The sequence below is a fragment of the Triturus cristatus genome, chromosome 11, assembly GCF_964204655.1.
Source record: "Triturus cristatus chromosome 11, aTriCri1.1, whole genome shotgun sequence".
NCBI classification, from domain to species: Eukaryota; Metazoa; Chordata; class Amphibia; order Caudata; family Salamandridae; genus Triturus; species Triturus cristatus.
In genome coordinates, this window is record NC_140594.1 from 202,312,158 (window position 1) to 202,325,326 (window position 13,169).

Here is a 13,169-nt window from a genome sequence, read left to right on the forward strand (position 1 = left end):
GGTAGATGGCCCGCTACATGTACCTCACTGCCCACAGGGTAGAATCACCAGAGTTATGGCTGAAGAGTGAATTTGGATCGCGTGCGTTCTATTCAGCAGACATGCCCAGCAAACGCTTGACTGCAGTCTAGGAAAGGACCTCTTTTTTAAGATCACTCCCTAGGTTTTTGGACTAATGCGCCTGGTTTTGACTCTGCAGTGCACTGGGCTCTGCTATGCAGGCCCCAGTGCATGAGCTCTGACCCCCACATACACGGGGCTAATATCGGATTGGCTCATTTATCTTAAATACAAGTCCATACTATATAGTACAAGAGGTCCCCAGGGCTAGTAAGTTAAATGTCACTAGTGCGCAGCAGCACTTATTTGATCCACCACTGCAGTGACCAGGTTAAAACATGCCAGTGCAGCCTAGTTAGACAGATTTAAAACTGACAACTCGATAGGGAAAAATAAACTTGTTTGTCAGGTTCCTTTTTGATATTAGTAAGCCAGCTCTAGGGAAGGCCTTGGTAGCATAACAGGCAGGGTGCTTCATATTAAAAACAAGGGCATGGTCCATCCTTTTGTGCTTAACATGACCCATGTGTAAAAACACAAAACATAACATAAAATAACCAGTGCTCCCACGCAGCCGTATGTCGTAGCACGCCCCATCCCGCAGTGGGGCGGGAAGACCCCCATGATGAAGTATGACACCAAGGGGCCTGTTGGTGTGTGAGGGGTATTTAAACAAACACTGTGAGCTTTCAACCACTGTAGAAAACACACACAACTTGTGAGTGGACTAAATTTCAAATCTACCTTAGGTTAACTCGTCGGCTACCAACCCCTTGCATCAATTTATTGCATCTAAAGAAATTAATTTTTCTTATGTTTGAATATTTACAGTTTCCCTTAATTCGTTTTTGTGATTTTGGTGTCTACTTTAAGATACAAATATCCTCTGTTTTTATAAACTGGTGTCAGATTTTTATTGGGTTGTGTCTCCATACTTATTTACTGTTTTGGTACTTCTAAGTGGTTAACCCCTTCGCCGCGGCAGGAATTCTGCCGCGGCGCTGTGGGGGGGTTTGGGGGCAGCGCGGTGGCGCTGTCCTCGTGACGGAACCGCTCCGTCACGAGCCACGGTTGAGCTGTGCTCATGACGGAGTGGTTCCGTCACGTCTCCGCCCACTGCGCTAATCGCCCGCACAGACGGGGAATTAGCGCCGCGTGGGCAGAGCGGCCGCCAACGGCCGTAGCATGACGGAACCACTCCGTCATGAGCACAGCGCAACCGTGGCTCATGACGGAGTGGTTCCGTCATGAGCGGGGAAGGGGTTAACATTTGTTCCTTTGATTATGCCTGGCTGCTCTGTGCCACAGCTACCCAGTACTGAGCTCAAGGTTTTATAAAAAAAAACAACTAAAAGGACCGGATTAGAATTTTATCACATAGTGAGGTCTCACTCTTCACCACAGCATAATCCAGTTTCCTACATTGGTGTTTTAGCAGTGGGATCCAGAACGTGTATTTAGCAGTACCACTCAGCTAGTAAGCTTAGAAATTAAAAATCCTCCAAACTGACATTAGGCATTTTTTTTTTTTTTTTTTGGGTCATTCCTAATTCACTTTGATTGATCCCCAAATTAATGTTGAAACCAGTGTTTGCACCTTCATAATAGTAAGGGAACCATGGCGTTTAATCTAGATAATCTGTACTCCCTTAAAATCAGTGGGCTGAGGACCTTGTGCAAGGACAGGGGACCAACTTAAAACCAATCCACTTAGGGCCAGGGAAGGGGTTGAAAAGCCCAAAAGTTCCTGGAAGAGGAGGTTACTCCAAAGAGTGCATAGGAATGTGATATCCTATCTCAGCACACAGTCACAGAAGTACCTCCAAGTGCTGAAAGTGAAGCAAGTTCAACCAGCACCAATGACCCAGTGAGGACCTTTCGACAAGTCCCACAAGGGTGATCAAAAGAAAGGGGGCATGCCCACAAAAAGGGGAAAGATGAAGGCAAAAACAAGAAGTAGTTCTCTAAAGGGCCTCAAAATTCTAAGAAGGGAAGTCTAGAGACCAATCTATGCCCAAAAGGAGGGGTTAGCAGGAAAATAATTCTGAATCGTCAAAGGCTGGGGTGTGCTAGGACTGTCAGCAGCTAGGGCACAAAAGAGACTAAGTTTGTACTAAGAAGCCCCCTCCCCCCCCCCCATGGCAAGCAGTCTAAATGGGATTGCCAGAGCTGCTAGGCCTTGACATGCGACTTTGGAAGCCCTGTCATTCAGCAGTCCTGCAAGGGTTCACCACCAGGAAGACTGTGTGGTGGTCCAGACATTTGCAGAGGCATAGTGACCCCGGTACAGGGCCCAGGGCCCCACTCCACCCTGTTGCTGTACCATATGGCGGTGTTGTAGTCCGTAAGCACATTTACCAGCCTCCCTTTGATGGATGGAAGGAAGGCTTTAAACGCCTAGCGGATGGACCGCAACTTCAGGAGGTTGATATGAAGCCGGGCCTCTTCCAGCCTTAGATCTTCACCTCTCCCAGATGGTACCCACAACCTAGAAGGAACGCATCTGTTACCACTGTCATCCCTGGGTGAGGTGAGGGGAGGGGTCTGCTGCTGACTCAATAGCATTCCAGTAACCACCACTGCATATCTTTTGAAGTCTCTGACAAAATCCAGACCTCGTAGGAGAGGTCCCCTTGATGTTAGGCTCACTGAGACTTCAGATCCCACTCCACAGCCCTCATATACCACCTAGCTTACTTGACCAGCAGAATACAGGAGGCGATCAGTTCCAGCAGCCTCAGCTGACCTTAATGAAACCCAGAACAAAAGCTGAAAGATTGGTATCATATTTACAGGGGACGAGGAGGAGAATTTGGGTCTAGTATACACTCTTCTCCGATATAGTACAGTGTAGATAGGTGCATACTGTTCCGCACTGACTCAACAGACTCACGACAGGGGTCTGGGTGTCGTCACTGGGAGAGTGTGCTTTTAGGAGCAAGTGCCCTCACCCTCCCGAAGGTGGCCTACTTCATCATTGAGCTCGCTACTCGTTGAGCTGGCGCTGTAACACCTAGCAGGCCCCACAAGATGACGCTTAGCCAGAGATCTTTTAAATCGCCAATGAAGGACTGGAAAACTGAGTGTGTTCCAGTGAATTAGAAGTTTGAAGAAAAATGTGAATTAAAATCAACTACAGACTATGTGGGGCTATCTAATAGGGATTTGGGTATACGTTGAGTTAAAAATAGTGTCAGAAAGCGCTGGACATAATGATCCACTTGTTTTATATAGTGATTAGTACCATATATTTGCAGTTTCTTAGCACTTATATTAAAAGGTATTACTGTTACTAATGGGACCCAATTTCCCAACCCTGGAAATATCGGTGGCTGAGTTCGCAAAGATCCAACCTCGACCTATAGATCATTTCATATTTCAGTAATGAGCACTTAGGTCACTTAGCCAGCCTGCTTGCATATCAGATATGAGAGCCATCTATCCTGGCAATGTTTTTTTACACCCTAAGTGAACATGACCTTAGATAAATTATACATCCACTTGTGGAATGGGAATGGAATCGTCTCTGCTGGTAACAGATTCAGAATTAAGGAATATTTATTATTTTGTAATGCCTATATTCAGCTTTTACAGAAGACACTGCAGATGAGATGAGGTTAACAGGCTAAACTTTTGTAGATGGGCAAAGAAGTTACAGAAGCTAGGAGTGGCAATATTATTGCATAAGAAATTGGGGGGAATGGTTAGGCATTTAACTGGCAATACATTTGGTCAACTGGTTATCAATGTGATAGAGGAACACTGTATTGTGGTTGGATACGGCACTTAGTCAGATGACTATACTATGTTAGACATTTTCAGCTGAATTGGCATAGTTTAACGAATTAATAATAATTGGCCCTCACTTTAACACTGACGCGTCATTAAGAATGAATGTTCCTTAGCTGATCTCTGGCCAGAATGCATCCTATGCCTACTTACCCATGCAGGTGTAGAATACATTGGAGCACTGATCTGGTGTTGGTATATCGCTCCAAAATGTAAGAATGTACATTCAATCTGCATCTCAGTCCATGGGCATCACTTACAGACGATTGTGTGCCACTTAATTATGGTTTGCCCCAGATACATCCCTACATAGAACCCTGATTTACAGAACAGGTGAGCATTTATATCGGTTTTTAACTATACAGGTTGGTATGAAGTGGCACAGAGTAAGAGAAAAGAAAAGTGTTTAATAAAGATGGCAATAGACATTGAGGCAAATTTTATACAAGCATTCAAATTCAAATCAGCAAATCACAAAGTAGACACAGAGCTGCAGCCACATAAAATGACTATTGCACAGAAGAGCCTACTATCTCTCACAGACAGAAACTCCTCTTTTTTTTATGTATCAGTGGGACTCAAAGAACATCCACTACACCCTCCCATGTGCTCACTTTCATTTTGTGCATTTGATATTTTGTGGAAAACTACTTAATAGAAAGATGGACAAACATAACAATCTGTTACACAGCAACAGCACAGCAACAGTAAAAAAAAAAAGAAACTAACAAAACAAACTACGAACTGAAATGTGTAGCACGAAAAACCATCGACAAAAAAGAGTTTTGACAATGGAATTAACAGTCAGATGTAGATTTTGCGATTTCTTAATCAAGTGCAAAAACATAATCTTGGAATGTACAAAGGACTAGAAACAAATCATTTGCAAAGAAAGGATATGCACAGTTTGCACGGCACAGAAAAGGTGAAGTATTCACTATGCAAACAGCAGATGAAGGCATCTGGGGTACAAAAATAACACCAACTCAGGCCAGTTGGGTACCAGGCACAATACCAATATGGCTAGCTTAATGGCTTTGAAAATAAAGATTGTGCTACTTAGTCAAATTAAAATGTTAGCATGTTCCATTTGTTTGCAAACTGACTGTGTTTGTGCACAATAAGGCAATATTTGACAAAATAAACAGGCGAGCCCAAAGGACAAATCTGCATTTATGGCACAGTGAAATATATAGTGACAGCAACAAATCTGGAAAGACCGGTATAGATTGATGGTAACAGATAACATATCTAGCAGCAATCGGTTTCTCCTCTGTGCGTTTGGAATGGGTGCTGCAGTATTTCACTCCAGTTATTGTTGAAGTGTTTTTCCATTTTAAACTATTTGTAGGAGACATAAGATTAACAAATGCCATAGTCTGTTGTTCTACTGCTACACAACTGCTCACCTATGCTTGATTGTGCTTATAAATGAACGCATTGTGTTTCTTTTTTTGCAACTCGTGTGAATAAGCAAATGCTGACCTAAGGCCTTCAGCATAGATCTGTTTGTGATTAGCAGGAATGGTCGGGCAGTTCATCAGAAAGGAATGACAGTTCATTGCAAATCACAGTGATTTGCTAAAAGGAGGTCCCTAATCCCTGCAATGAGTGTCGCTGCAATTAGGAAGACTTTTGCACGTCAATTTGTAATTCTTTGCAATTCTCAAAAAAATGCAGGTCTTACGAATGGCTATTTGAATTTTATTCATCTGACTCAAAGTATTTAAAGTTGAGAGTACAAGCATAAATTAAAACATACGAATCAAATGAATAAATCTCTTTTGTGGATTTACATAAACTGCAATTTAAGAGGAGTTTAAAGAGGAATCCCAGTAAGTCATCGTGGATCAGAACATTTAGGTAGGTTTTTCCAACAATACCACCTCATAATGTACTGTTATTAACAGAATCTACACAGATATACTTCCAAACAACTAGCAATAAGTATTAAAGCTGCTAACGGGCATTTCGTACCACACACTCTCTGATGGTCCACACCATGCCTCTCCATCGCTAGAAGATACCGCTTCCAAAGTCCAACCGTCCAAGGGCAGTTCCTGGCAGCCCGGTCATGAGCAGCCAGGACAAGATCTTTCACTTTCAGCTGCCTGTCCTGAGCAGATGAAAGAATGTGTTTCGTTATTATTCCAAAAACGCACTTTAGGTATCATTTCATTTTTTTCACATTCATAAACTATTTTCAAAAAGCAGCCATTTTTACAATTATAAAAAGTTATTTTATAATTATATCATAAATCAAAATAACTCCCTTTCGTGCTCAGACCATCTCGTTTGTTACGTACACAACTATATACATGAGGTCAGTGAAAACAGAACTTAAAATGTACATACTGAACAACTTAAAACTTTAAAACAAAGGCACATCTTCCTTACCAGATAGTGAGTGTAACGGGCCCAAAGGTCTGGTACAAGGCAGTTTTCAGCAAGAGCACGCTCAAATGTTAGCTGAATGCGATCTGGGTCGCCTTCCTTTAACACAAAGTCAATATATGCTTGGTATTCCGCCATCTTTGGTGTTTCTGCGACCATCTAAAAACCAAAAATAAGGCAGAAATGTAATTACTTTTTGCAGTCTGCTGAAAACTATTAAAAGATAGACCTCTTTGCAGTCTGCTGAAAACTATTAATAGATCTCTTTGCAGTCTGCTGAAAACTATGAAAAGATAGACCTCTTTGCAGTCTGCTGAAAACTATTAAAAGATAGACCTCTTTGCAGTCTGCTGAAAACTATTAAAAGATAATAATAATAATATCCACATTTGTAAAGCGCGAACAATCACCCGTAAGGGTCTCTAGGCGCTCGGGGCCGTCGGGAAGATTAAGCAAGCTATTGCCCAGAGTCACATGGTGCTGGGCTAATCTGCCGCCGGGGATCGAACCGTGATCCCCAGATTGCGGAGTCAGTCGCCCTGGCCGCGGCGCCACACCTCATCCTCTGACGTAACCATTATTTTCTAGCACAATTATTTTAGTTCATTTTTAAATATAGGTTTTGACAGTGCAGTTGTCAAACAGACCTACTGCTAACTGTAAAGCTAGAGTGGGCTTTGGGTCTGTATCTATCAACCATTGCCTTTCTTCAACGAGCCTCTTCAGCCACTGGCTTGAGACTGTCACTCATGTCAGCCTCTTCAGACTGTCACTCGTGTTAGCCTCTTCAGCCATTGGCTTCAGACTGTCACTCATGCCTTGGGCTCAGCGGTAGAGGTGAACTTATCTGTAATCTAATGCTTTTGGCTGTTTGAGTGTATTTTTCCGCCTCCACTCGAGTGGTTGCTTTGAACTGCACAAATGACTAATTGACAAGTATAGCCCTGTCTGACTGCTCCTGCTGGCTCTCTCCAGTATACCTTGGTCGAACATGCAAAGGTTGCATGTGTTAGCATATTGAACTCAGACCTGTTTGCTTTGCTGTTGCTGGTTTTATTTGCTCCATCTTTCGTTCCCCTCTATTTTTCCACTGTGCAAGTTTATTAGAACACATTTTCTTCAACTGGACTACTATGCACCAGACGTACAGCAATCTACGAACTGAAAAACAGTTTGAATGATGTGACTTTGGTGGAGTCAGAGTACAATTCTGAGTCAATATCAAGTATCCATGTGATGGGTGAGTGGGAGGGATCAATTAAAATAATAATCATACATATTCCATTTATTTGTTGGGACCATGTCTGTGAGGTGAAAGATGCTTTACACGTTAAAAGGAGAACCAGAAGGCCCGCCCATTGGGGAAGAGACAAATACTGGTCCATTAATATGTGATGACAAGTCCTGAGCCTACGGTACTTAAGGTCCATGCTCTCAGTTGTTCTACAGGCCATTATTAGGTCTCAGCTACAGATAACGTTAGCTGTCTGTGTCAAAGACAACTGTTTCCAACACACATTTTGATGGGGGGGGGGGGGGGGGGGAGGCTCTGGTTCAGCCACTTGCTCGTGTTTTTGGTTGGGGTTGTGTCTATCCCAGGTGTCTGCTTTTGATGTGATTGCTTTCTTCATATTCTTGTGTTTGTCCCGCCCACGTGCATTTAGGCCCTAGAGTGATCTGACTGGATGAGTTGTATCATTCCACTGAGTTCTTGATGAGGCTCTTAAGACTTCATGTCACCACAACATAAGCAGAGAAAGACTTTGCATCAGCACTTTTCAGCAATTGGCTTGTTCATATTCAGCTGCCTTTAGGTAGTGGTGTGAAAGGTTATTGATCTGGTTAAGGTATTTATCATTATCATCCCACTGCATACTTATTTGTTGGAGTTGCATAAGTACTGAAGGGATGAAAGAGGTGCTTTTGTTGTTGTATGATTTTCTGCGCTTCATGTTACTATTACTTTATATTTTTGGTAAAGCGTGTCAGTGGCTGGTGGAGGGGATCTGCTCCACCGAGACCCCCTCTGGAGACACACTTTGTTTTGCACCCATTCCTTCAGCAGTGGCTGGTTTGTATACCTCACTCTCACTGCCTGTAATGGTGACTGGTGCATGCTGGGATCTTCTTTCACTCCGGCCACGGTCACAATCATTGATTAGCACCTCCATGTTCCCTTCTGACGTCAAGTTGCTTGCCCTATACTTGCTTTCCCTCGTGCAGCTCATGCTCCTCCCAAATACTTCACTTGCTTTCAAGTTCAGTGAGCGACGGGCGCTCTAGTTTCCTCTTTTCTGAAAACACAAATGATCCACTCCACTCACTGCCAACCCATAGAAGGCACATATGCCAGGAGTCATACAAACACACATGATTTCACACAAAGAGCATAGATTAAAATTGCTGGAGAGGAGAAATCCGTTTTTTTCTTAAAAAACAGACCCTACCCTTCCTATAGAACCACATGACCTGGGATGCTGCTTGAGGTGCGGCTTCTTACTAGCATACCCGTTACACTGAGCAATGCTTGAGTTTGGTCAACAAGCATGACTACTGAATTTAAAGGGCCCCCTTCTTCTATTCCTGCACAGAGAAGTTAATCAGAGCAACTGGAAGGTGACAAGATAAGTGGATAAGAAGTCCAAACCAGTAGGAAAACGCAATTTTGAATTTATTTTGATAGCTATACTCTGCATTAAAATACTCTGGAAAAAGCAATTACAATTAACTTTATTCGTCGATTTGAGAAAAAAAAACCATGCCAGCTGTAAAAAGTTTCGGATCTACTACCCATTAAATGTAGAAACGTACTGGTGCATGGTCAGAGTTACAACGTGTCATTAGGCTTTGCACTCACTAGTGCTTTGCGTGTACTTTCAAATGATAAATGGCCCAAAGTCAGAGGCGTTCAACCATGATCAACAATCTCCTAGTGAACAGGATCAGAAGAATGCCATAGTCACTCTCAAAGTATGACTATCATGCGTTTTGTTTTTCCATTATACAAATGTCTTCTACGCTACATAAACACATGCGTAGAAAAGGGGCTGCACGGGGTGGTATGAGTTGTACTACTGCATGTAAACGTGCAAGCCATTTCTATGATATATTCTACTTTTTTCATACGAGTGGAAAACTCCACTGGAGCTTTCCATATGGGTCGAAGGGAGCACTGTCTGCCACTTTCTTCTGAAGATCGGTTACAAGACACCTCTCTATCAGAGGGGGCAGACATCGCTGCATTACCTTGCTGGAGGCCTGAGCTGATCTCAGTAAGCAGTTGCATAACAAAAGGCCCCTGCAGCGCAGGGGAGCCCCCAACTCTTCAAGGGACCGTGCAATCCTTCCGGGGTACCCATTCAGCAGAAGGCCAATGAATATCTGAGATGCAGGAGACGCGGAGGCCACTCAGTCATTGTAACCTGCAGGGAGAACATCATTTTGCATTACGCCACTTCAAGAAAGGGATAGGACGGCGCCTAAGAAACTGTTACACACAAACAGGAGTGAGAGGAAAAGGTGAGCTACCTGATACTTACCCCCTACGATCATCACATAAAAGGCGCACACACATGCCAACAGACCCTATTCAGGCAGCAAGTCTACAGCAATCAGTTTTTTGGTTGTATAAGGTGTATATCTAGATTCCTTTGGAAAGATAAACCAGTCATTACCCACAGTTTGTGGCATGATTCATTCTGGTCCTGTCTTTATCCCAACAATAATGTTGGGATGGGCTAAACCACAATAATATGTAAGCTCTTGACATTATATGTGGGGATTGGAGTTAGATATATAAATTATAAAATTGCCCTGGATTAATAATAAATTATTTATTTCCTATTGAATAATCTGAGACTGTAAAAACATTAAGCGTGAACGTTCTAAGGAAATTATTGTCCCGTCCTCCTTAAAGTTTTAGTCGACATGTTTCAGCCTACTAGAACAGGCACCATTGCACCGGCTGCACCACTGATAGCTACTGCCCTGTGCATGCTGTGTGTTCCTGAAACACTATGCTGCCTAAAGATCAGGAAACCCATGGACTACAGACAGCAATGGTCTAATGGTACCAGTGAGCTGCAGACAATAGTAGAGTGCATTACTGACACCAGTGTGCAACAAACCCATTTAATATAGAAACATACTGGTGTAAGGTCAGAGTTAAAACATGCGTTTAGGCTAGGCCCCCACTAATGCTTTGTGGGTACTATCATGACATGCTAGTAATTCTGTCCTACAGACAGCAAAAGGAGAGTGGCGGCAGTGAAACAGAGTTACCTACAGGTAATAGTAGATTATTATAAAACAAATATTAGAGACACCAGTGAAGTATAAAGACCGGGGGTTACACACAACTGTAGACCACAGGCAACACCAAGGTACAAATTCCACCGGAATACTGACATTAAAGTCTATAGACATTTTGGAATCGTAACGTAGAGGCTACAAACACAAATGTATTGGGACAACCTGTATCTTGAAGTCCTAGTGATACAGGAGGATTTGTTTAGGAAGGACAAACTGCCATGGTGCCTCTTGATCATAGCCCTAATTTTAGGAAGGGTGCAAGCTGGACAAGAACAAGCAGCTCTTGAAGCCACAGACCCCTGTTTGGGACTGCCAATCTAGGTTTCCGTCTTGCTTTCACTAAATCTGTCTCTTGGCGCAAGACAAGATTAGTATAAGAAAGACTGCGAGTTGTGTTGGCATGCAATGGAGACCTTTTTTAGATAAAAGCTCTGAGATAGTTGGCCTGTTTACGTTTCTGATATCTTTTTAAGAATATCGTGTTAGCATACATAGTAGATGGTACAAACCAGGAAATTCATAGGAAGAGCCAGAGCCAAGCAAGGAGTCAGATTTGGCTCTAAGAACAAAATAACCAACCATCAAAAGATTACGATGTAAATGATACAGTAAACGGCATGGAAAAATATGATAGTCTGTCAGTTTAAAAATAGGTTCCTTCTTAGAAGTCACATATTGTGCAGTAAAACCACTGGATAAATATATCCTTCTCCCTCCCTTTAATCACAATAGGACAATGTTTTGTGGTCAGTTATGTCATGACCTAACTTAGTACATTTGCATAACATTTCAAAGTATCTTTCGTAAAAGTCAAGTGTAAGGGAAGACAGATGAATGTCACTGCCTTTCCCTGACTTAACAAACAGTAAACTGGGAGAGGGTCAGCACCTCAATGTCGGCAAATACACTAATTACCAAAACAAAGAGGTCTCTGAATCCCGCTCGGTCTTTTGTTCGACAAACCAATTTGAGTGCAGCCAGGCTGCAGACATGCACCTTTTAAGATTTCCATATTGTGCCTTAAGCTGCCATGCATCTAGTGTTTTGTCTCTTTTAAAACTGCAATGAGGAGTGTAAAACGCAGTACCAAGATGCTTGGCTTGGCTGTATTTTGTCTCGCCAGCCAACACATGACTAGGACCATAGAAGAGCCAGACATTCAGCCCAAGTCAAGGCTCGAGCCTTGCTTGGCTTGCCCACTTCTAAAACATAAATGGTACTGTTTCCCCGCAGTGAGTAACACTGACATCTTCATTTCAAAAGGTACATACATACCTAAAGTCCACAGGTGTGAACGTACTATGGCGGATTGAGCGGGACCAGCCACATTCAATGTTGTCTGTTTAATACCCTTGGCCCATGCTCTTGCACTATAGCGCCATGGCTATTTTGAGTGCAGTGTCCAGCCTCCTTGATGCATTCTGCAGGACGTCATTAACTTGTGTTAGGGCTTTGTGTTCTGCCTATGTGTCCAGGTAGCAGACACTGGGATTAAATAGAGCAGAAGGCTGCCCAAGAAAGGCAATGTTCGCCTGTTGGTCTGAGTTTCGAAGTAGTAGTTACTACTCACTTCCATACAGTATCTTAATCTTTCCTCCTAAATCTCCTACCCTTGCTCACCCATCTTCAGATTTCACACCTACCTGAATCCCTCTCTGTCTCTCTCTAGCCTTCTGGTACTTTAGATTCCGATGGGGCAGAAGCTCATTTGCTTCTGACGCCAGTCCACCATATAAGTAACAATTCAGCACATCTGGCAGCTTCGGCAAAGCTCAATGGACTGGCTTGCAACGGAAAATGCAAGACAGGCCCACTGGATTTGGCAATCTTTGATTTGTATTGCGGGCTCAACTGGAGTACATGAGTTTCCTCAACTGCTTGTTTCTGTGCCACCCTCTGGTGCTATCACTTTACTCTCTCCCCTGCTCCACCATGCTCCCAACCCACTTTTGTGTTCACTTTTTTTTTACAGGGCCCAGCAGCTGCCTTTATCTGCATTTGCGAGCACTTTATTTTACTTTGTTTTATTTTATAGTTGTAAAAAGACTGTCTAACGTTTAAGAACGGTAAATTATAAATTGCCAACATGCCTCACAATGAACCCGCGTCACAATGCACATTCAGTAATGTGTCACAATGCAGTCATCTGCTTCAGCCAGTCATCTTGGAATGGGTTTTCTTTAATAAAACCCCATTGCAAAATTGCTGGCCATGCAACCATGATGAATGTGTGTGCATGTGATCGCCAAATAACAAAATTATTGCCAATAACTATGCTTTACAAAGCCGCGACCTATTGGCTAAGGAATGTCAAGTGCACCAACCTGCCGTCCGGCTGAAAATGGATGCTTATGCTTTAGCTATAACATATCGGTATGAAAGAGGATTATAGTCTTAAAGTTTTGAAAACGAGAAATATGAGACAGGTACTTTTTCGAGATTTTAAGTCTCATTCTTTCTATTTGCTGCAAAGAACTTTAGCAGTTTACTAGGCCTGTACCAGTACAGATAGGTGTGTTGTGTGATTCGGATGTTTTTTGTTGTTTTTTTTTTTTTTTTTTAACAAGATTATCCATTTTGTTTTTCTCCTTCTGTCCCTATTGGGACTTTCCCAG

General features: G+C 42.8%; 1 protein-coding gene across 1 annotated transcript in view; it reads right to left on the reverse strand.

Annotated features, from left to right (window-relative positions):
- Positions 1–13,169, reverse strand: part of SART3 (spliceosome associated factor 3, U4/U6 recycling protein) — a 484,862-nt gene that overhangs the window by 275,871 nt on the left and 195,822 nt on the right. The window contains exons 7-8 of the mRNA XM_085635725.1: positions 6,247–6,402; positions 5,827–5,965 (exon numbers count right to left, since the gene is read on the reverse strand). Coding sequence (XP_085491851.1) covers positions 5,827–5,965; positions 6,247–6,402 — 295 coding nt within the window. The remainder of the gene's footprint in view (positions 1–5,826; positions 5,966–6,246; positions 6,403–13,169) is intronic.